At 42.8% G+C, this 23,975-nt stretch overlaps 1 protein-coding gene and 1 non-coding gene across 7 annotated transcripts in view; one reads left to right on the top strand and one right to left on the bottom strand.

Moving 5' to 3' along the window:
* Nucleotides 1-382: 382 nt before the first annotated feature.
* LOC101750102 lies at nt 383-8,818 on the top strand. Of its 2 annotated transcripts, XR_006939021.1 has the most exons (4): nt 383-1,669; nt 2,273-2,377; nt 5,171-5,288; nt 6,488-8,818. It is a non-coding gene; the product is annotated as an uncharacterized LOC101750102 (transcript). The 2 variants fall into 2 exon arrangements; XR_005858157.1 differs by having other exon boundaries at nt 383-2,377; nt 5,171-8,818.
* RPS6KA2 (ribosomal protein S6 kinase A2) overlaps nt 8,397-23,975 on the bottom strand; it is a 272,066-nt gene continuing 256,487 nt past the window's right edge. For all 5 annotated transcript variants that reach the window (XM_046939777.1, XM_040697491.2, XM_419611.7 and 2 more), the window contains 7 exons: nt 21,226-21,315; nt 19,907-20,065; nt 18,597-18,758; nt 14,089-14,165; nt 11,636-11,753; nt 10,519-10,656; nt 8,397-10,131 (listed from right to left, as the gene is read on the bottom strand). In XM_046939777.1, coding sequence (XP_046795733.1) covers nt 10,006-10,131; nt 10,519-10,656; nt 11,636-11,753; nt 14,089-14,165; nt 18,597-18,758; nt 19,907-20,065; nt 21,226-21,315 — 870 coding nt within the window. In that variant the 3' untranslated portion in view covers nt 8,397-10,005. The remainder of the gene's footprint in view (nt 10,132-10,518; nt 10,657-11,635; nt 11,754-14,088; nt 14,166-18,596; nt 18,759-19,906; nt 20,066-21,225; nt 21,316-23,975) is intronic.

Genomic DNA, 23,975 nt, shown 5'->3' with positions numbered 1-23,975 from the left:
AACCAAAAACAGGTTTTCTCTCAAGCTTTCTGTGACTACCTCAAGGAGTTTTATGTAATAAAAATGTCCCCAAACATGCAAGGAGACTGAAATCAAGTGTCTGCTCAATGGCAGAAACTAAACGGATCAAAGTTCAGATGCACTGTTAATTAATGACAGTCATTTTAGCCGTATAACTCTCTCCTCAGAAATCACAGGTCACTAATGAACAGAACAAATATAAATTCAGTAGAACATGATAAAAAGACAGATTCCAAGTATGCTTCACCACTAATAAAGTCATGCCTATTGTTTATATATGCTGTATCTCAGCTCCTCCCATTTGAGGCAGGGGGTTGGCTGGGACGGGGGTTGGCTGGGAGGGGGAGCAGGAGGCTGTCAGTCTTGGTGAATCGGAACAGTTCTGTGCTTAGCACTGCTTCCAGTCCTTCTTCTGCTAAAGAACAACTCACCTGGAAAGCCTTGAACACTAGTATCATAGAATCATACAAACATTAAGGTTGGAAAAGACCACTAAGATCATCAACTCCAGCCTCCAACCCATCAAAAACATAAAAACTATAATGCCAATGCAACTGCCTGGATGTATAAAAGCAGATGAGCACTCTTGAATCAGAAAGCTGTGATTACGCCTGGACTGTCCTTGGTTTAATTGCTGTATCCTCAGTGGTGTTAAATCTGCTTCAGGTGGAGCCAATTTTTGGCTCAGTGTGCTGAGATTTCTTCACTTGCTGGTGACTGGTGAGGGCATGACGGTATCTGGGATGCTGCTGACTTACAAGAGAAAGTCAAAGGTTGTCTCTGATGGAATTGGTGATGCTCACCCAGATAGGGGCCCTGAAATCACCTTTGGCCTATTTCTTTAATAGGCTAAAAAAGGGGGGGAGATTTCAGTGGGCTACAGTGGGTAAACAAACTGTGGGCATACAAGATGAGTAACTTGAAGGTAAACATACCAAAGTCCTTTCCAAAGCTGCTGGGATCAAAGTGAAATAAACGGTAGATCCTGGTGGACTTCTACAAGGTCACTCAGGACTCAAAAGGGAGTCATTTAGGTTCATACAAAGTCCAGCAGAAAAAAATGTCACTGATGCAAATGGGCATGCTTTTAAGAAAACAGACACATACACTCACGTGCCCAAATGTGCCTAAGCAGAAGGGAGATGGGTGGCTTGTTGACAGCCAAAATCTGTGGCATAGGTCTTTCTCACATCAGAAGACACTGAAATACTGCGACTCGATGAAAGTCAGAGGTCCTCTTTTATATGAGTATTGATCTTCCTAATAAACATTAATATTAAGCGGTAAGACTACAGTTCATATCTCAAGGACTTGAAAAGATATCCTTATTTATTTATTTTACACTGAGAGCCTTATAACGTAAACATGAGAGCCTGTGCCCCAAAGCTGTGCAATTCCTGACTGCTCCAAGCCTGTACACCAAGCTACAGGCTTCATGCCTGGAGTGGAGCGCAGGGCCTGCTCTGTGTGCCAAGCTTTGTCACGTGGGTAATGAGGAGGGGAAGAATTAGCCATGCAGGAGCATGGAAGTTCAACAGAACCCTAATAACAGGAAATCTGGAGCAGTGGAGTGCCCTTATCATGCCAGCAGCCTGTGACTTGGCTCCTTCTTTCTGCCCAGGGTGCCCTTCCTGAAGGCTGTGCAAAGGTCAGTTTTTCCAGCCTGCACAGCACAGCCACTGATTTTCTTCACAAAACTCAGGAGGAGACAGCGTGAACATCATCACTGAACCATGTGGAAACCTTGTGGTTCCAGTGCTTTCCAAGGGTGCTGCAGTGCAGGGAGCCCCACCAGCTCTTTCCTCAGACTGTTGTTGGTCAAACTCACACACCCCACCTCCTGGGAACATGACAGAGGCTTCCATCTGTACAGGCTCTTTCAGACTCTTTGGGCTAAAACAGCGGGCTGTCACCCCACAGCAGGGCACCCTGATGGGGTGAACACATATTCTGCCACTTCATTCTTCATGGACACTGCCCCACAGTGCTCTTAGGTCACAGTGGTGGAACAGCTCTCACCAGACAGTGTTTGGAACTGTTTAGAAATGTTAGGATTTACTAAAAATGGGGAAATAATAACATTTGCGTTTCTTGGGGCTGGATTTGTGCACGTGCATGTGTTACAGTGGTGGTGGTGTTTTGCCTGAAGAAGCTTCTTGCACTGTCACTGTGTGTTATTATGAACAGCTGCATTTGTCACTGATAATTTAATTCCCTTCTTCACCTTCTTCTTTTCTTTTTTAATACTCAGGATATTATGGTTAGGATCTTGCAGCCAACCTATCCATACATCTTGGGGGATACCTCATGGATGTGCAGAATCTGCATGGAGATGCCCAGTTCCACTTGGCTCCAGGTATTGGGAATTTAAGAGCTGAAGGTTTTTGGGTCTGTTTTGTCACTCTCTTCATTCTAATCGGAGAGCTTATTCAAGATTAAAGCCTTTTTCACCTCTCTGTACTGGAAGGTTTCATTCATACTGGTCATCTATTTATTTGAGGCCCTCTGGTGGTTCTCATATGCATTAACCCGGTAACAATCTCAGTACAGGGCTTCTGACTCCAGGGGGAGGCGGTGACAGACGCTGGGGGTGACATCCCTGCTGTGTCCCACTTGGTTCTGTTGCTCAGCTAATAACGGTGGAGATTCATACTTGAAGTCCACTGGCATGTACAGGCCAAATGCTAAGGAAATACACACTTTCACTTCATTCTTGACACTGACTCACAGCTGAAGAAGCAGCCAGCCTGAATGGATAAGTAAAGCAAATAACTGATTATTGCAGAGTTTACAATAAGCAGAAAGAGTAAGCCCAGACAACAGCATGATAATCAGAAAGTCTGGGTAAATGCACTGGAAATCACAGAGTCTTTGTCTGCATGTCTTAACAAGGAGGCTAGCATTAGAATTCAAGCCCACTTTTTCTGCAGTAGGAAGGCCTGAAGCTTTGTGACCATGGCTGCTTTTACTGGTGAGGGCAGAACCTGAAAGACAGCGAGAATCAATTAGGCAGGAGTGTGCCAAGCCGGCACAACACGCAGCCTCACCACAGGCTGTGACTCACCAGCCTTGTTATAGACTAATTTCCCCAACAAAGAATGGAATTGGGCTCAGGCCAGCTCTGAATGTTTAGAAAACATGCAGTGAGAGCACTACAAATAGCTCTCCTGTCCAATTGGATGAATGGATAGAGATCCACTTCTACCTTGCATCTGGAAAATGGGTGGATGGCATTGTCAGCAGCCAGTGCACTGCAAGCAATCTGTGGTCAACCTGAATAGCTGGTCATAGAAAAAAATCTTGTCTTCTGTTCTGCTCCATAGCTTTTAGTGAAAAATCTGTGCTTGTAATTTTCAGACATTAGCTTTTATTGTTACTACCTGCTATTTACTGTTCTTACTATCTGCTGCCCTCAGCCTGCAGTTATGCTGCCCGTCAATGAGATGTTACTCAGGAGTGACTTTTAACCACGTCCTCTGCACAGCTGTGTGTGACAAACACTGGTTAAACTTGCATTGCTCCTGACCCTGAATATGTTAAAGCAGGAATTAGAAGGAGAGAAGGAAGAGAGAGGAATGCTTTCTTTTTTTTTTCTATCAGTCTTCCCATTTCCATGTTCTCGCATATGATAAGGGCCCTCCAGAAAAGTCTCCTTTTTTTACCACAGCCTTTAAAGTGCAGCAGTCATTGCCCTGCCTCCCTGAAGAGGCCCTACAAGCCATGGTATGGACCTCTCAAGGGAAAAGCTTGGTAAAGGAAAGGAGGAATGATTTGTGGAAGGCACAAGGGCATGAGGAAGAGGATGGAGACATACAGATGTCTTAGTGGTGAAGGACCATGAGGAGTAAAGGCGCAGAAAGGGTCGCTTCTGGGGACAGAGGACATAGTCGCTTCTTAGGGACAGAGAAAAGAAGTGATAGAAGTAGGAGGAGGACAGGAGCAGCTGGCAGGAGAACAGAGGCATGTGGCTACCCTTGGGCACAGCAAAAATGCTGTGCCATGTATGTGAAATCCATGTTACAGCTTACTTGGACATGGATTGCACGCAGTTTTTCCATGTCTGGTACCAAACGCAGCTCCTGAGCTGGACTCAACACTTCTGTGATGCTGCTGGATATCACAGAGGGGAAGAGAATTGTAGTGGTGGTAATGCCAGTGAGGCAGACCCAGTTCCTCCCAAGAGAACAGGCTGGCTTTGCTTTGCAGTCACTGGTAAGCTCAGCAAGAAGAGGCTGTGCTGGCTGCTTGCCAGTGGTTCTCAGAAGAGCCGTGCCACAGGAGGTCTCTGAGAGGAAATCCACGCCAGGCAGCTTGTATGAATGCTTGCACTTTTTCTGGCAGTGAAACCCCAAATATGCCTGCTGGGTGAACTGTCTGCTGATGGAGGGTTACGGGATTACTCGTTGCTTCCCAAATTAGAGGCTTGAGTATTCAGGTTGCACAGAGGTAACAGCTCCAGTCTGATTGGAAAGGTAAAACTGTGTCTTTACCATCACCACACCTGGCATTCAAGCATGGCCAGTGCTTGGGGACTGGAAAGGCATCATGCAAAACCAAGCGGGATCCCTTTTTCTCTCTCTCTCTCTTTTTTTTTTTTTTTTATTTCTTTATAAAGGAAGGAAAAGATAGGCATGCCAAGCCGAAACGACAGAGTACAGACAGGTGAGCAGTGAGGCATCTCCCCACAGACAGCCCAGCCCTTGCCCTGCTTCAGCTCAGCCCCCAGCCCTCCGGCCAGTCCCAGCACACTGCCAGCCCTCCCACCCGCTCACAGCTTTTTGCAGTCTGTTCGTGTGGCTTCACAACACTGTCAGCTTGTGGGAGCAGCAGCTGAGGCCAGCAGCATAGCAGCAGCAGCACTGCACACAGTGCACAGAAAAAGGGGAGCAAAGAGCTTGTTTGCAAGCAGTTGTGTGTAACAATATAGAAAGTCCAAAGATCGTCAATCTGCTATAAAAATATTACACTTCATAAAACCATGTACTATAAAAAAAATCTAGTCAGAAATGCTGGTAAACATAATAAATATCTGTACACCAGCTGCCCTTCTCATACAGGAAACGTAAAAAGCATGAGCCTCAGAAATCATTGTAAACATGAACGTGGAGCCTGTAAACAAAGTGCTAAATCATGGTCTGTGTTTTGTCAGATTCTCCTGGTACTGCCCAGGTACCACGTGTGCCCTTGTTACCCAGTGGTCCCACTTCACCATCGGGATACTGCTCCTGGCTGGCCTCGGATCTCACCTGAGCTGACTACAGAACAAGGTACGGATTCAACAGTAAGGAGGAGCAAGGTTTGGCTACAAGGAACAATCAGAAACAACCTTTTAGCAACTGGTTTTCAATTTCTGCACTTCCAAAGGCCTGTTTCCAACTTGCCCTTTCAAAATTCCACTTCATCCAAAAAAGCATGCATTTTCCCCATTTGGCTTTTCCCCATTTTCTCTAAAAATTATGAGCATCACATCCATTTAGGTGACACTTTCTGCACAAGCAGAAACTACAACTACATATACCTAGGCAAGAATAGTGGTTATACAGCTCAGCACTGACCATCACAGTTAACACAGCACAGGGTGATATGGAATGCCCCACTCTTACATTCTGACCTTCAGGCTGCAGAACATTTACCTGTGCCAGCCAGCATTTGCATACACACTCAGATGCCTGGTTAGCAGTCTGTCCTGAGCACACTGTCATTCATGAGCATGCAGGAATGTAAGATCTAGCTTTCCCAGTCTCGCAGATAGCTTGTAGCTAAAATTTGGGTCTGGGAACTAATGGGACTTTACTTGTTCTGTAACATTCTCATTCTGCACAGGCTTCAGCTCACTGCTTGCCTAAATGCTGAGAATTTTGGTTATGTACACATTTATTGTCTTCACTTTCTGAGTAACGTTACTCAAGTATTTACTTTCAGAACCTTCCTTGTGCCCGCTGTAGGCAGCTGTGGTCGGGTCAGGGCAGGGAGCACATACTTCTATGGGGTTTGGATCTGTGCTTCAAATGGACAGATGAAAATGGGCTTGCACATTTTCCTTTGTTACAAACTGTACTAAAACATCTTATCAGCATTACTTTAAGGCTTTTTATTTTAATCTAAAGGATATCTAAGCTTGTTGGCCTAGTTGTGCATCTTTTAGGAATCAGATGCCAGGATCTCCCTTGGCTCTTGCTTAAAGAAGCAGTCCACAGATGTTCTCCAAGGGAATTTTGCTTCTGATTGTTTGCTTTGGCATGTTTTGCTACAAAATTCCACAGATACAGCTTCAACAGACATGAATGAAAATCATTTTTGTGTGGAAGCTTAGATACCTCCTTTTCTGCTACAGTAATCTGCTTTGCCTTCCACGTTTGTCTGCCTTCCTCCTGCCAGGGATCACTCTACAAAGTCAGGAATTTCCTCTGTGAAAACTGATGACTTCACAACAAATCTCAGGATTTCTTCTTTATAATCTCCACAGTGGCAAAAATACACGCAGCACCATTTCCCCATGGCACATCATCTGAAAGCATACACCTTCTGGTTACTGGCATTTTACACAAACTTGTGGCACACTTCTTGAAGCCAGGATTTGCCTCCCATCTCTGCGTACACAACCTGGCCTGGGTAACCTGCTTGTCTACAAAGCCCACTGCCCGCACTCACCTCAGTGGAGGGCCCTACTGCCCCATGTCAGTACATGTCACAGCAGAGCGGGTGCCTTGGTACCTTGCTGCCACCCCCTGCCTGCTCAGATGCCAAGCGCTTGCTTTGCCCTGCGATGACCTGGATAAGGGAGGAGTGGCTAAGGTCAAGAGAAAGTGAGTGGCTCCCTCTTTAATCATCAGCACTGGCACATGCTGGCTGAAGCTGTGGAGCAGTGGCATGACAAGACCTTGAGGCACTCAAGAGATGCCTTCTGCCACTGGGCAGCCTGCTCTGCTGTGCTGAAGGACAGCTCTGATTGTATGTGATGGAGGTGCTTGAGCATGCCTTGGACTGCCATTGCTTTGCTCACTTGGATAGTTCAGAAATTGAAATATGTTATTTCTACCAGCCTAAGACACTAGTTCATGGTGTGGACTAATAACCTGCAAGATGATGGATAGGTGGTTGGACTGGATGATCTTGTAGGTCTTTTCCAACCTTGGTGATTCTGTGATTCTATGTTTTCTTTTTTCCTAATTCAAAGAGATTAGTTAGACTTTTAGGAGCTAAACATATGTTGCGTTTCAGTCCAAATGACTGCATCAGCCAGACCGATTGTGGATGAACTGGGTTCACTTTGACCAACACAGGTCAGAACACCCTCATGAGAGCATCACTGGTGGCATAACTATGTGTATGTGTTCTGTGGAGGGGTGCAGGGGGCTGCACAGCTGGGATGGGGCAAAGACTCCACACAACTTCTCCCCTAGGCACAGTGCTCACTGAGCATGGTCCTATCCACACCTAGGGCAACCACTCCCATTTTCAGTGTCAAATTGCTAAGAATGTCACAGACACAGCTCCTCAGCATCACATCGAACACTGACTATGCTGACATTCTCATTTGGATAAGCCGGGTCTGCACATTTTTGTGTATTTACATACACACACACATGCATACATCTGGACACAATGGCAACAAAATCTTGATAATCAAATACCATTATATGTAATTTATGGGCTTATAAATGAAAATAATTAATGAGCATCAACATGTAGCATTCTGTACGTGGCCTCAACCTTGTACGGCTAATAGGGTGATAGCTGGTGGACTAGAAAGAGCTCAACCAGGAAGAGATTCAAACTATTGAACTCCTGGAAGTGCACCATCCTGTAAGGTTGGCCTACAACATAATCAGATGGAAAAAAAAAGCTCAAAAAATTAGGACTGAGTACATCAAGAAGGGATCAGACTGTTTCCAATGACTGTGAGGAGAAACCAAACTGAACCAATGAAAGATGCCAGGAAATTTCAAGTGGAAGCAAAAACTGCACCTAGTATTTACAACACTCTTTCTGCCGTGTACAATGACACCTTAAAAAGACATTTTGTTGAAACAATTCAGATCAACCGGGACACCAGCAAATCCAGCCCTTCCTCCAGGTGCCCTCAGCATCCCTGTGCCACCTTGGCTTCCTGCGGACAGAAGTCACATCCAGGGACTTGGCCAGAGCATCTCTGCATCAGCCACGACATCTCTCAGCACTCTGACAGCAGAAATGTATGAGATTTAATTGACTTCTAATGAGAGGAGAAGTGTAAAAGTAGCAAATAGCTGACATTGAGCACAGCTTAGCCAGAATAGAGAATTAAGCACATTATTCTCTGCTGCTTTGTGAATAAACATAGCCACACTTGTGCATGTTCCCACACAGCAATTCAAGCCAATTCGTCCTCTGTGTGAAGTTTCACAGCATTGTTTATTCTAGAAAAGAGAAGGCCTTCAAGAAGAGCTGCTTTGCAGCATTCCTGTGTGCACAGCACATAAACCTGGACATTAAATATTGGTTTAAATTATTAAGAATAAATTTAAATTTAAAAATAGACTAACGCAAACAAACAAAGTTCAGTTAACACTGGAACACAGATAGTTTTAGGAAGCATATTGCTATAGCAAATGCAAGTCCTCGTCTCCCTGGACACTGACGCCATGACCTGGTCATTTCACATGGCACCATAGCGCACCACCACCCAGCCAGGCAATTGCCACCTCTAGCACACAAAGCTCCATGTTCATGTTTTTCTTTTTTTCTTCTCCCTTCAAAATAGACAAAAAGCCAAGATAGCACATCAGCTTCTCCCACAAAGCATTTGAAGTGACAAAATTCACTCAGAAAACAAAACAAAAGCACTATAAAGAAGAATCCCGGGCAGCTTGTGATTACCTTATGCCACATTGGGTAAGAAAAACAATAAAAAAGTAGCTCAGGGAATGAGAAAAAAGGTCCACTTTGCTGAGACCTTTTCAACCAAGTTTTATTTCCCTGAACCTGAAAAATCCAGGCATTAGGGTGCAGATTTTTTTTATATATATATAAATATACACGCATATATATTTATATAAATATAAAAGCACAGCATCATACTGTTTCTCCTCCTGATTTATAATTATTAAAGCTTGTGACAGAGCTGGCTGGACCCTTCAGAAACAGGCACTCCCCACAGGGAGCAGTGGTGGCGGTGGCCTTGCCTGCAGCCGGCCTCCTTGTGAGCTGAGACCAAACAACTTTGTCACCTCTCATCCATTGGCTCCTACTCCACTACTTTAGACAAATGCTTTCCCACAGTCCCATGGGACCCTATAGTCCCCTTGGAGGACTATGATTCTTAGAGACTTTCTGCTCTCAGAGGATCTAACCTCCACCAAAGTCAAGCTCACGGCATGCGCTCCTCCTCAAGCGCTGCTGACTTTGTTCCAGATAGGGCAGGGGCAAAGTGCAAAAGATTTCTCGAAATCAGAAGGTGTTTCCACCACAGACAGCTTGCTCTCCTTCATGCTGTATAGCATTTATTTCCAGTAAGGTATTATCCATGTGTCTCTGCAGCCTTCAGTCCTCCTGGAGTGAGTGGAGACCAGTAGGCGACCAGCCGAGCACTTCATCGCGATGCTTGTGGGAACTGCTGAGAACATTCAAACCCGACTGCATCTTCATTACAAAAAGTGCTTTTCTTGAGAAAAAAAAAAGTGAAAACTATGTTCCTGCAGAACATTTTAAAGACTCTTCTAGGGAGGGAAGGATGGAGCATATCTACTTTATTTGGCTTTATCTCAGTAAGGAAACAGAGCTACCAGCAAAATTGGCACATCTTTGTGAAGTTGTTAAACTCAGGATCCTGGCTGGAATGTAAAAGAAATGATGGAGGAAAGGCAGACTTTGCCTTATGCTGTACTTCTGCTAGTTCCGGTGATTTCATGTGCAAGTAGTCAAAAAAAGTTCTACTAGACAAGTAAAGATGAATCTCTCAAATAATAAACCATGGGTTTCCAAAGAGGCCTTGTGGGGGTACTGCTACAATCTGGTTGAGGTAAGTCTTTTCATGCCCCTCCGCTGAGCCAGGTTGGAGGATAATACAGGCTCCAGCCTTGGTGCCTGAGGTGTTCGGTTTAAAGCAAAGTAAGTGGCTGCCATTGCACCCTGTACAATAGAAAAAGAGAAAATGTTGAGCTAAAATTAATTTCTTTGATGCTTCTTCCCTCCCTTTCCCAGTCCAATCCCCGGGTACAGTCCCAATTTCCATTAAATGATAATAATGTCTGCTGGCTGGCAGAGAGATGTGGAGTCTGGTTCAAAGCAGTGGGCAGCAGTACATACACAGAGCCCCACCAGTTCATTGTAAAGCAGCTGAAAGTTAACAATATGAAGCAGATGATGAGTGAAAAAGCTTTACTTTTAGTACAGTGCCATATTAAATTTTGCCTCTGTGGCAAACCATTTTCCCAATTCCTCTCTCCCTTTCCAGAATATTTACAAAAATCCCAACTCTTTCTGCCAGAAAGGGATAGTCAGGAATGTAGGACATACCTTCACCAGGTGAACATCCTGTCTGCTGAGTTGATTTTGAGACAGATACTCCCTGTTCACTATCCATGGATGTCTTAACACTTGAACTGCTGTGAGACGCTGATGAGGGTCTACGTGAAGCATCTTAGACACAATATCCTAGGTTCAAAAGGGAGAAAACAGTAAAAGGGAAAAAGTAATTAATAGCAGTGCAGGATTTACTAAGATCTTCTCGGTGACACAGTCATCACCAGCCTATACAAATGATAGGGGGCTGTATTTTAGAAATGCTTTATATTTTTTAAATAAAAAGTCTGGTCTTTGAAACGTTCAGGTGTAACATCCAATTCTCGAATGATAATACAACTGAAGGATAATGGGGCAGGTATTCAGCTTACTGAGTGTTGATCATTATGGTGACTACATAAAGGTGATAAACTCGGCCTAAAGAGGATGCCATCTGGAGGCAAGTAAGTTACTAGGATTAATTGCAGTTCTGTGATTGAATATATCATTGTTTTTCCATTCGATAATGCCAGTTGGTAAAAATGAAATCTCCTGGAGGAATGCATAAACTGTGTCAAAGTATCTAATTAATGCCAGACAACTGGAAGCTCGACAGCTTTCCTGCCCATTCACCCATCTCGCAGACCATTGCATAGATTCATGCCCAAAAGTCTCAGCACCAGTTTTAATTCCAGCTCCTGGGGTTTCCAGGCTTTGTGACAGATGTGTGGCCTCAACTGCAGACAGTACAGGAGTTAAAAATGCTAGCTTATAAACTGCCTGCTCAAGCTTAGCTTTGTGGATCAAAAAGGTGACTCACATATAGACTATGAGTTCGTGGCATTGACTACCCTGCGCTTCTCTTCAAAGTTCAGTTGCATGACAAAAGAGCTGCATGCTAATTTGAGAGTACTCACAGTTGAAGGTGCTATGTTATGCCTTAGTTTGATCAAAATAACTACTAAAATTCCGAACACTATTTCTTGCAGAATGGTATGAACATAAACAAGCAAGCTCTTATTTCACAGGGCACTGAGAAATAACCCTTCCGACCGTCTCTAAGTTGGTTACAACTGCACACTGCCAGCCCATTTAAGAGGATAGGAAAAAAACTCAGGAAGTGTCCACTGACCTTCGCAGTATCCGATACTGAATCCCAGTTTCCTCCGGTAAGTGCGTATTTGCCACTGCCAATCCTGGCCAGAATCTCCTCTGGGGTGTCATCTGGCCCATTTGCAAAAGGAGTGAACCTATTAAAAATAAAAGGAAAAGTTTAATATGCAGGTATTTGGTTTCCAGGATCTACTGACAAATACCATAGATTTCAACAGGGATTCTCTTCCAGAGTGAACCGCAGACACGATTGCTTCATTTCCACTCCAAATACGCAGTGCATTGTTTCCTCATATTAAGTTCTTTTGCAGAGGAAAGACATTACATTTTTTAAATACAAAATTTCTATTATGTTCTCAGTTTTACTGAAGGCAATCTACTTTTCTAAAGTTACACAGGCTTTTACTTTTTCTGGATTCATTTGGACTCTTTTTTATTCTTGATAGAGGAACTTTCGTAATGGGAATAAAAGGTAAAAATAATGAGGGAGAAAAATTCAATGCTGAAACAAAAAAGAAAAAAGAAAAAAAATCTTTGTAATGTATTCTGCACTCCTTTATTAATTACAAGATGCACGTTTGCTGGACAAAACAAATGTTATGCAATAAGTAATTTAAAAACTTCCTGATTTAGCCAGTCAGAAATCAGTAGTAACACAGACTCAGCTGTATAGAATCAGTGCCACGTGTACAGGGCCCAGATATTTTTCCTTCACGGACTGACAAGTGATCAGATTTTGCAACTGACTAAAATATACCAAGCCAAATTTTACTCTGTGATCTTCAACAGCTGTCTACTTTTTAGAAGAAGGGTTATCTGGGATTTGTATACCTTCCCTTCCGTCTGTCTTTGCTGTCCTGGATACCCACCAGTTTGGTTCTTCTGCTGTTAAACAGATGCTTGGATTTGGCCACAGCTTCCTATCCTCATATTTTGTAAAAGCACATTCAATTTCTCATGCTGTATTTTCTCATTTCCACCAATGTTTCAAAGTGCATGGAAGTTCAGCCCAGAAAGATACAGGCTGATATTCCATTCTGTAGCTATCAAAGGGATGCACTGAGAGTTCAGGACTGGCTGAAACTCCAAAGTCTGCCATTCCCGGCATTAACAGGTTCCCAGACCTGTGCTCCAGCCCTTGGTGTCTGAGCACTCTGCTCATAGCAACGCTGGGAGGAGAATAACATCACGGGTGCAAATAATAGTCAGTTCCTACTGCTTTCCTCTGGTAAGTAAGGAAGAACAAAAGCATCCACAATGCAGTGGTGACACTTCAACTGTGTAATTTGAGATTCAAATACATATAGAATCATAGAATGTCTTGGGTTGGCAGGGACCTCAAGGATCATCAAGCTCCAACCCTCCTGTCACATGCAGGGCTACCAACCTCCTTTTGGGTGCATTTTTTTAAGAGTCACATTTTAAAACAAAACGTTTTGAATGTATCATCCTGTTTTTAGCTGAGACAGCCCTGTTATATTTCAGATAATGTTGAGCACAACTGTACTCAGGAGCGAAATAGGCTGGAACTCCTGGCACCTCTTCTGTAGCTCACAAGGCAAGTGACAAATAACATGACAGGACCTGTTTGTTTTCTGCATGAACTTAGGAATACAATTTTCTTGCCACACCTGAATGATCATGAAGTAGACTAAAGAGCTGTGAGTGGTCACTGCAAAGTTCCAAGCTGCACCGATAAATAGGATAAATGTGCACATAGCATAGCCTTCAGCCAGCAAGAGAAGTGAAGTTCAGGGGCCTGATAAATCCAGATTGGATTTGCACACGGTGTTTCCCATTCACTCCAGCACACCTTATTCCTACTCCACTCTGCTTATCTCACTCTTTCTCTCAGTCTTCTTGCATCAATATTTACCCAACCCATCGGTAGGTTTCCTAATCCAAATATCCCCCAAGAAGCTCCTGCTGCCTGTTCCTGTCCTTGCTGGTCTGTTTACTTTGCCTCTTCTGCAGCAGATTTTTCGGATAGCATCTGAAAATGATGTTTTGTTGGTTGTTCTTTTTTTAGCCTTTTAAATTGCTCAGATACCTCAATAACAACAACCGTTGGAGAAGAATGAATCTGAAGATAATATATGTATTCATAGAAACAAATTAATCTCCTCTTATGGGTAAGGTGGCCATGATCTGGTGTACACTCCAACATTGCTCTCCCAGTGTAACACTTTAACACTACTTAAGTGGCCAGTGAACCTTTTAGGACTCAAAGTCTCAGTGAACATTTTTGGGCCCAGGCTATTAAAAACCTAAGTGGTTTGTAAAATGTCAAGGATATTCATATGTTCTGGAAAAAATTGTTCTAATTCTAGGCCTTGGCATCTGTTTTCCTGCCTCTTACAACTGAGCACATCTCTCAGAATAGGCCAGGCAGTTTGCTGTCTCCATGTCAGACTCCCTTCTGGCTTAATCACTGCAGAAGTACACCCACTGGAGGAAAACCTCTCATCTTACCCTGCCAGCATGGTGTACAACAGGATCCCCAAGCTCCAGATGTCACAGGCTGCATCGTAACCTTGGCGCTTAAGGACCTGCGTGAAGAAAAGATGGATGAAAAAATACAAGTTTACCTGATTCCTGGATTTTTTGCTTCTGTGTTACAAAAAGCACTGATTAGAGGTTGTATCCGGCAACATTTCCAGGGCTTGCCCTCACACCTGGCTTGAAGAGGTGTCTACTCAGGAGCCAGCTATTGGTAGAGGTGTGGGGCACAGCAGGGCTCAGGCCAGGGTTGGTTGGTCAGTGTGCAGGCCCATCTTTGCAGAGACTGAGCAGGACGTGGTTTGTTGGCCTTCAACATCAAAGCAGGGCAACCCTCTCTACTTTTTTCAGTGTTTTAAACATTTCTTGAAGAAAGTTATTAATCCTCCTAAATGTGCCCTCTGATCAGAGAGGTCACCAAGTTCAATGTGGACAAATCAAGCACAGGGCTGACTGACAATGGAAGCATGTCTGAGTTTTGTTTGGATCTGATACAGCAACTGGAAGTTCACTAACTCATATTTTATGTCATACTCGTACAGATAAGTTACAACTGCAAAGAAAGCTAAAAGGCTTACCTTACTCCTGGTTTAAGCAAAGTGGCAGCATTTAGATGGGGATTAACAACTAATGTGTGAAAACTTTTCCACATAGGGAAAGTAAATGTCACGGTACTCAGCAGAGATCTGAGAAGGTTCAGGATTGGTACAGGACAGACAGACCAGCAAGGATGCAATCTGGATTTAATCTATGCAAACATGTACCAGAAGAAATGTATGTTTGAGTCCCTGCAGGTCCAAGTGAAAGTAAAGTCAATGACTGATGAGTACTACTGTGATCAGGGGAAGAGTTGTGTTTCTCTTTGGCTCAGAAAGACTCGTGAGCCACCTCCAGATCTTCTACTTGTTCATAAAAGCAAACTACCATTCTGTTTACTTACCTTCAGTTCTGACACACAAGAAGAGTTTAGTCCCCTTCTGGGAAATCAGATGCATTTTTTTTTATTTTTTATTTTTTTGCAAAACACACAAAAAAAGGAATGTACAAATTCAGCAAGTCTTTCTCTGACCTTGTTATTATCCAGTAGTGATGCCAGCTATTTGAAGCTTATCACAGAAAACACCAAGTATTGCTAGAAAAAGAACAGTTTCAGAAAGTGTTACCTTGACAGATTTTACAAATGATGAGTGGCAAAGCAGCCATCTGCCAGGTATGCTGCTGGGAGAACATCTGCCACAATGAAAAAATATGGACAAAAAACACACTTTCTCCTGTTGACAAAGCTGGTAAAAATCCTGCTTATGCCTTTCTCTCCTGTGCTTCTTGTGTACTCTTAGGCTGTTTTAATTGTTCCTATGGCTTTAGTTCTTGCATTCATTGCTCCTCTACTATGTTAGTATTTATGGAAAAAAAAACACCCCACAATCTTTTCCATTTGTCAAGCTCAGTTGCTTCTTGCTTCGTATGTGAGACTGAATACCCAACATTTATCCCTTGGTGTAGGCATTCTTGTTGTTTATTAAGCAGTTACATTTTCATTGCCATCACTGTCTTTATCATGTAACAAAAGGACAATACAGTCAAATAGAAATGACAGAAAAATTAGGTAGCAGTGAAATTTAGAGGAGCAGGCTATTAAGCAAGCATTCACACAACCCCAAAATGATGGGCAGGAGTTGCTGCATGCTATCATTCAATTTGCATCAACTGTGCAAGACAACAGGGATATTCACTCTGTTCCATTTCCTAAGAAAGCTTTGGTGGCAGATACTTCTCACCTGCAGCAACATCACTCCATGGATAACAACAGCAGACAGTGAGTTACTAATGACATTGCTTTTCTAAAATTTTAACCAAAATGGGGCTTTATGGGGAGGGGGGAGTGGGGAAAGAATCACTGAACATTAACTTGTGTCCTAGAAACAAATCTAAGTGAAAGCAAGAAATCTAAGCTTAGTGGAAGAGCTCTGCAAAAGCTTCTGCCCCCTAACAAGGCTCCTGCTCTAAGAGAAGGCTCTGGAGAGAACTCATTGTGGCCTTCCAGTACTTAAAGGGAGCTTATAAGCAGGAGGGGGACCGACATTTTACAGTCTGATTGCGACAGGACAAGGGGGAATGGCTTTAAACTAAAAGAGGGTAGATTTAGGTTAGATGTTAGGAAGAAATTTTTTACTCAGAGGGTGGTGAGGCACTTGAACAGGCTGCCCAGAGGGATTGTGGATGCCCCATCTATGGAGGTGTTCAAGGCCAGGTTGGATGGGGCCCTGGGCAGCCTGATCCGGTAGGTCGCAGCCCTGCCTACAGCAGAGGGCTGGAGCTTGATCTTTAAGGTCCTCTCCAACCCAAGCCATTCTGTGGTTCTATGATTCTCTCTAGTGGACTGCTGGAGAATTTATTTGGTGGGATCTGAAATGTATTCATGAGCTGCTTTTTAGCTCCACACAGGGTGTTGTGGTGCCCAGAACCAAACTTCTGCTGGATTCATTCCGTTGTGATAATGGCTCAGATGCTTCTCTAAATCCCTCCTATTTCTATACGTTTCGATTTATTGGATTAACAGTGTTGTAAATACAGGTTTTTCTCAGCTGTAACGCAAGCAGGGATGTGTGTGGGCACGAAAGACAATAATCTTATCATTTCTAATGAAAAAAAAGTTCACGGATATGGGAGGAAATCTGCAAAGTCCTTTTAGTTTATGCAAGGGCTATGCTGTACTGTAGGGGCTCAGTAGGCTGTTCACTCGCTGTTCACTCTCTGCAAACGACATTGCTTACACTAGGTGGCGGAGTGCTTCTTTCTTTCTGAGAGCTTTCAACTTTTCCAAGATTCTCGTCTGAACTACAAATTAAACGTTTCCACAATAAAGCAAGGCTCAAGTATGCAAACATGTCATCAGCCCTCTGCCACTACCCTTCTGTGTCATCATTCCGTCTGACTTCCTGCCTTCTTGGTCCGTGTCACCAACATATTGCAGACGCTGCAGTGGGGCTCGTAAAATGCAAAAGTCAGGTCCAGGTTGGAGGGCAGCATTATATCACAGGTAAAATGTAAAAGCACTGAGGGCTCTGTGTAAGCTCTCAGTCAGTTCCAGTAACATTTCAATTAATCTCAGACATTTCCTACTTTGCTTGGACTCGTCTTGCTCATCACAAACATCTGGGAGTGTGAGTTCTGCTTTCAGTTCAAACCAGAAGAGGCTAAGCTGAAACAGCACTGGGCTGACAACGTTTGTGATTATAGACACTGAACAAAACAGCCCATCAGGAAAAACAACTACACCTATTTTAACCACACTGTATCTTGGAGAAAACCTCAGTGCTCTAAATCTTGTAAACGCAATTAATTTTTGATTTGGAAATTAAACATCTGTGGGTGCCACTGATCTTTCATTACTTATTTTGATAAATCTCACATAGCTCATTCCAGTATCTAAAATGAAAAGCCATCAAAAGAGTGATCATACAACAACGCAATCTGTCTTGGCAGTGGAAGGTTTTTTTACTGAATAAAAAAAATCTGCTTTGAATTTATACTGCCCCTGGCAATAGTCTCAATTTAACAAATTCTCTTTCTGACGCTGGAAGGCTGTGATCCTTGTATCTTGTGGACTCGTGGAAGGACCACGTACAGGAAGGTCATCCCATTTTTCACTTCTCAATTGCATCCATGCAGATGAGCACTGGGTGGAGGACAGTTATGGGGAAGAAAAAGAGAGAGGAGCAGCACCCACTGGCAATGCAGAACTACCACTCCCTGAATGTGGGGCTTGTTTGGCTTGCCTCTGTTTTCACATCTGTAAAAATGGGAAAGCAGCCCTCTCCTCCCTCACACAGGTGTTGTTAGCTCTGGTAGTGATGGGAACCTCAGCGTATTGCAATTCAGCAGAAAAAGGCAGGTCAGTTCTGGGCTATTACTCGCATCAAACAGTCTGTTTCTCCATGAGCAGCTTGGCAGGGTATGGTAAGAGAAACGGCATAAGAAGCCCGGAGACTCGATGCCACAAAGAAATTCACTCCTTGTTTCCAAAATGAGAGTAAGGACAGAGAGGGAGGCCTGGGAGAGAGGGGTTTTGAGATTTGTACTATTTTCCTATCTTTACTATTAGTCCCTGCATTCCCTGTAACAGTGAGATCAGTACTTGAAAAGGTCAGGAGGAGGGATGTTTCAATGTCTCAATTAAATCATTGCAAAGCTCCTACCAACTTCAGTGTTGTAAGGATTTCACCCATGGGTATTTCTTTTGGGTCTTACTCCTGATATTAAAACTGAAAACAACTTCCTCGAAAAGACTGTCAGGAATAGGAAACTTATAGTAATAAAAACTGGGAAAGTTCTTTTAGCTGGGTTTCTGCCCTGCTCCTCTTTGAAAGGCAATGGGGAAAGGGTGAGAGGGACAGAGGACTTCTTTCTATGTCACAGAATGTCATATGTGTTAGTCACATGTCATATGTGTTAGTCACAGCTTTGAAACGTGATCCTACCTCAGGGGCGACAAAGTTGGCCGTGTAACAGGGAGTCATGAGCAGCCCATTCTCTGCTCTCAGTTGCTTGGCAAAGCCAAAGTCACAGATCCTGATGGAGTCTGGGTTTCCTGACTCATCCATGTAGAGGATATTACTTGGCTTCAAATCTCGGTGCACCACCTTAATGAGAAAGCAGTGAATAATGAGTGAGGAGAGGAGGAGCATACAGGATTGGCTGCCATGTCTGGTTTGTTGTTTGAGTAAGTCAAGAGCTTGCACCCAAGATGTTTCAGTTTTGGAGAAAAGCTGCATAAAAACCTCAGGTAAATAAAGGAAAAAAAAAATTTAAAATCTGTTAATATAAAAAAGAGCATGTTTTGCAACCTTTGCTAAAATATGATGGAGCTAGCTGTTCTAAGGGGGGGCAACCTTCTTGAGGGCAGTCAATAGGGACTGCTGTACAGACACATTGGTGTCGGGGTCTCTTGGATAGCCCTGAAATATTCAGCTGGAAAGGTCACAATGAAATCCTGTCATCGGAGGAAGTCTGTAAGGGTCTTCTTGTAACATAGAAGTGGCTAACACCTGAAGAGTGAGGTTATTTTTCACAAAAATCTTCCCTGTAGGCACCCAGGGCTGCGTATTTTACAACAGGTACTGCATTTCTGTGGTGGGAAAACAACCTTTACTGATTATATAACTGGAAAACTATCATGAAAACATACCAGTCCAAGCACAAAATATGCTTGCTTTAACCATGAAAGGAAAAAGAATCAAATACTTGACTAGCTATCCAAACTGTTTGTCTTTGAAAAGTGGAAAAGGAGAGGAAGCTTGGATTTTAAGTCAGCTCTTCAACAGCATGTCAGGAAACTTTCACATCAGCTGCTCAAACTGCCACTTCAGTTTGGAAGCTGAGTGTTTATTTTCTACCTATCTCAGATAGATTTCTACCTGACTCAGATGTCCTATTGGAAAATCTGATAAAAGATACTGCAATAATTACTGCAATAAACAGAAAGGAATAACCAGTAAACAATTACCCTCTCAGAAAGATAACCGAAAATCAGTATGGTTCAGGGATGAAAACACCGCTTTGACGTACTGCGGTTCAGATGCAAAATGGCTAGAAAGGCTACAACCCTATTTTACAACTCAATTACAATTCCAAATGTGGAAAAAGAATGAAACATAACTTCATTGAGCTCTGTTTTTTAGGAAAAAAAGATACATTTATATTTTGGAGAAGGATAATCACAACTGTTTGCTTTTTCAAAATGTTGGAGTTTACAGAGGTTGCTGCAGAGAACCAAAAAAGTAATGCTTACCCCCTGGGAGTGCAGGTAGTCCACAGTCCTTGTGATAGTGCACAGCACAGCGCTGGCCTCTCGCTCTGAAAAACACTTCTGCTGAAGAATGCGGTCCAGGAGCTCTCCTCCCCGCATCAACTCCATCACCAGGTACACGTATTTCCCATCATCATAGACCTGTAAGAGTAATATAATAAATATATATTTAGGACTCAAGCTTCATCTAACTTGGTGAAGATCGGCTCTTTAATCAGCCTATTGGCTTGATTGTAAGATGTTGGAAGAAGAAAATGTCAGCTAGTGCATGGGAAATGTGCTTGTTATGCTTAACATCAGAAAAGGCAACTTTATAACATGATTTCATCATCACTTTTTTGTCATGTCTGTAGCAATTCGTTGATTTGTCCATGCAAAAGCTCAGCCTTTCTGACCTGCTAGCATGTCGACAGAGTAGAGCAAACTGCTAAAAGCAGCACAACTTCACACAGCCTGAAATGTCTCCTGGCTCTCACCCAAGCCTCCTTCCCCGTAATGTTCTCTTTCTCGTTTTACAGAGTAATGTTTGCCATTTTAAATACCAATATTTCCCTTTGACTCACGATCAGCTAAATGAACTGTATTATACTGTTGGCCAAGACCTGCTTCCAATGATGTCACAGAGTTTTTATTTGCAGTTCTGGTGAGTATATTGGCATGAGCTGTAACATGTACTTATTTTCAATGTCAATTGAAAGGGGGAAAAGACATTTCTTTGTCTAAATTGGAAGATGTCCATTTTCATGTCATAATCCTTTATCTAGGTTGAAATAATAGACAATGTTACAGTCATCAATGCTAGATGCTTTTGGAAAGGAATATAATTTCACTTTTGCACAATTTTAAGATACTCTAATATTTAGGAATTGGGTGAGACTTTTCTTGGGATATGTAATAAAAAAATCTGTATAGACTTCTGTAATGTCTGAACCATAATGTGTTATTGGCCAGTAACACAAGCAGGATCTTTTTCTTCAAATTCTGAATCTGTCACAGTGCAGACAATCCTAGGTGAGATCTCACTTCTGGAAAGTACTGCAAAACCAGGTACATTTTGTTGTTCTCCAGCATGGTGCACCTTTCATTTTATTCACAGTTGATTAGACAAGACCTGGAGAGTGTACAGCCTGACTTGTTTTTCCAATTGTTAGCCAATAATTTGTTAAAGCTATGTTTTTCTCCTTGACTTCAACGTGTCTTGTTTTAGCTCCATGCTTAAAGTAGAGAATTTTCCAGATAAGAGGTGAGCCTGATCATAAAGCAAAAATTATTTAATATTGTAGTGCTCGGTGAGTACTCACATCTTTAAGAGTAATGATGTTTGGATGCTGTCCATATCGCAAGAGAATCTCTATTTCTTCAGAGGGGTCTCTCTTGCTCTTGTCAATTATCTGGAATAAATGAAGCACTGGGTGGTAAAACCAGCTGGTAGCATTAAGAACAAAACAAAAATTAATATCTAAAATTCTTTTACTAATAATTTTTCTAGTAAAGGCCAGCTCAAACATGTGAAAATGATATTTGAAAAGTCATGATTGTCGGGTGAAGTCCCTGATGACAGGAAAAAAAGACAGTATCACACCCATTTTTAAGAAGGGTAGAAAGGATGACCCAAGAAACTACTAACTTGCCAGCCTCAACTCTGTGCTGGAGAAAATCATAGAACAGACTCTCCCGCACTAAAGCACATGGAATACAGGACCGTGAAACAAGACAACCAGCACGGCTTCACCAAGGGCAAGTCCTGCCTGACCAACCTAGTGGCTGCTTATGAGAGCATAATTGCCTCGATGGACAAGGGAAGAGCCACTGATGTCATCTGTCTCTTCAGTAAGGCCTTTGACATGATCCCCCATAACATCCTTCTCTCCTAAATGGAAAGATGGATTTGACAGGTGGACTGCTTGACAGATGAGGATCTGGTTGCAAGAGTGCGCCCAAAGAGTACGGGTCAATGGCTCAATGTCTGGATGGAGATCAGTGATGAGTGGTGTCCCTCAGTATGGGACTGAAGCTCTTTAATGTCTCCATCAGTGACATCAACAATGGGATTGAATACACCTTCAGCAAGTTTGCAGACGACACCAAGCTGTGTAGCACAGTTGACACACCTGAGGGATGGAATGCCATTCAGAGCGACCTACACAGGCTTGAGCAGTGGGACCAAGAGAACCTCATGAGGTTCAACAAAGCCAAGTGCAAGGTCTTGTAGCTGGGTCGTGGCAACCCCTGCTATCAGTAAAAGCTAGGGGATGGAAGGACTGAGCACAGACCTGCTGCAAATTTTCTATCACTTACCCAGTCAAGAGCACTGATTAGTGATTCTCTTTTGCAGATGTGATAACTACAAACCAAAAAAATAACTGTAAAATAACCCAAAGAAGATACCTACACTTTGAAATCCAAATGTAACTTCACAGGGAGTGGCAAAAAATTCATTCTACTAGGAACTCATTAGGAGTAAAGTATTTTGGTAATAATTTCTTATTTCTAGAAAACAGCTGCAGTGCATTCGAATAACAGCTTTACAGAAGAATAATAGGTGGCATTTTTCAGAAATTCGTAATTCCATTATTGCATGTGAAGGCTTCCAACCTTAAATGTGATTAGCTCTCTGTAAGAACTCAGCACAGAGCACAGATTCAATAGTGTTTGAAGGGAAATGTCTTTTTAAAAACCTCTTTTGTTAATGGAGGTAAACGCCTGTCTGTTTTTGCATGCGTTTTCATTGTTTAATTATGGTGATACACATTTAAGTACATATCTGGAATTTAGTGCATCAGTCATATTAGTGCATACATCAGAGGTTTTGTACTCCTCACGATTTTCATGCATTTGTACTGATAAAGATGATGGTGGTTGCTTGTGGTTGCAGTATGCATCTGAAGCCATATGAGTGATTTGATTCTGACTGAACAGTGGCGTGACAAGTTCAAGTGCAACAGGGAGCTGATGCAGGGAAGCAGCAGTTGTCCACGTTGGAATAAATGAAGGTAAAAATTCAACAACAGAGGAGTGGAGAAAATCCTACGATACTTCTCCTTAGAATAATGTTGTTCTTCTAGTTCAATACAGACATTCTCAAAAACCCAATGAAATCCCTCATAAATAAAACTACAGTGGCCGAATGTGTCCCACTCAACCAATAACTAACATATAAAAAGATACTCAGGACCACTTTCTTGGCTGGAGCAAACTAATATAGCCCTTGTCAAATTAATGGAGTTAGGTAAATGTGTGCTCATTAAAATCTACGTGCCTCCTACAAACCAGCAGAACTGCAAGTATTACTGCTACTGTGGGAAGCACCACTACCACCATGGTGCTGCAGCAAGTGATATACTCTGGGTTGTTTTTCCTGTGAAAGAAGGTATCTAGAGCTGTGGAAAACTTTAAGCAGCTATTAATAATGCAGGAATATAGCTATATATATGCTGCCTAAAAAAAAAAATTCAAACCAAAATTAGTCCTAGCTATTGAAATAAAACTCAAAACAACATAACGTGATGCAGTCTGCTAGTGATTTAGTAGCAACAGCAGCAGACAATATGTAATACTTCTCATTCCCAACATGTCTTATAAATAATCATCTCAAAACAGTTCTGCTAAATACTTCTGCTTCAATATGTGCAGAAGCTGCGATGCTGTGACTACATGGACAAGCTGTTCAGAGCACCCAACCAAACACTGCCAAGCCCCCAAAGTGCAGACCCTCAGCTGCCTCTCTGCAGCTTGTGACACCATGCAGTCAGGATGGTTGCCACCACTCCACCATTTTACAATTGGCTAGAAAGGGGAAGGCTTTAGTGGGAATGGAATGATGTCACTCAAATGACACGTGTACTTCAGTGATGCGATGTTCGTGTAAAACCAGAACATAGGGTGCCATCCAGCCAAGGAAATGAGGCATGTGACACTCACTCCAGTGTTGCTCAGACTACTCGTTACATTAAAATCTCAATGACCGACACTGATCCTGTCTTCCTGGTAGTGACCACTCTCATTTACCCAGATGGTTATTTGAAGGAGCTTCAGTGTGAGTAGGGGCAAG

Source organism: Gallus gallus, chromosome 3 (assembly GCF_016699485.2).
Source record: "Gallus gallus isolate bGalGal1 chromosome 3, bGalGal1.mat.broiler.GRCg7b, whole genome shotgun sequence".
Taxonomy (NCBI): domain Eukaryota; kingdom Metazoa; phylum Chordata; class Aves; order Galliformes; family Phasianidae; genus Gallus; species Gallus gallus.
The sequence above is the reverse complement of the archived record's forward strand: the minus strand, read 5'-3'. Positions and strand labels throughout refer to the sequence as shown.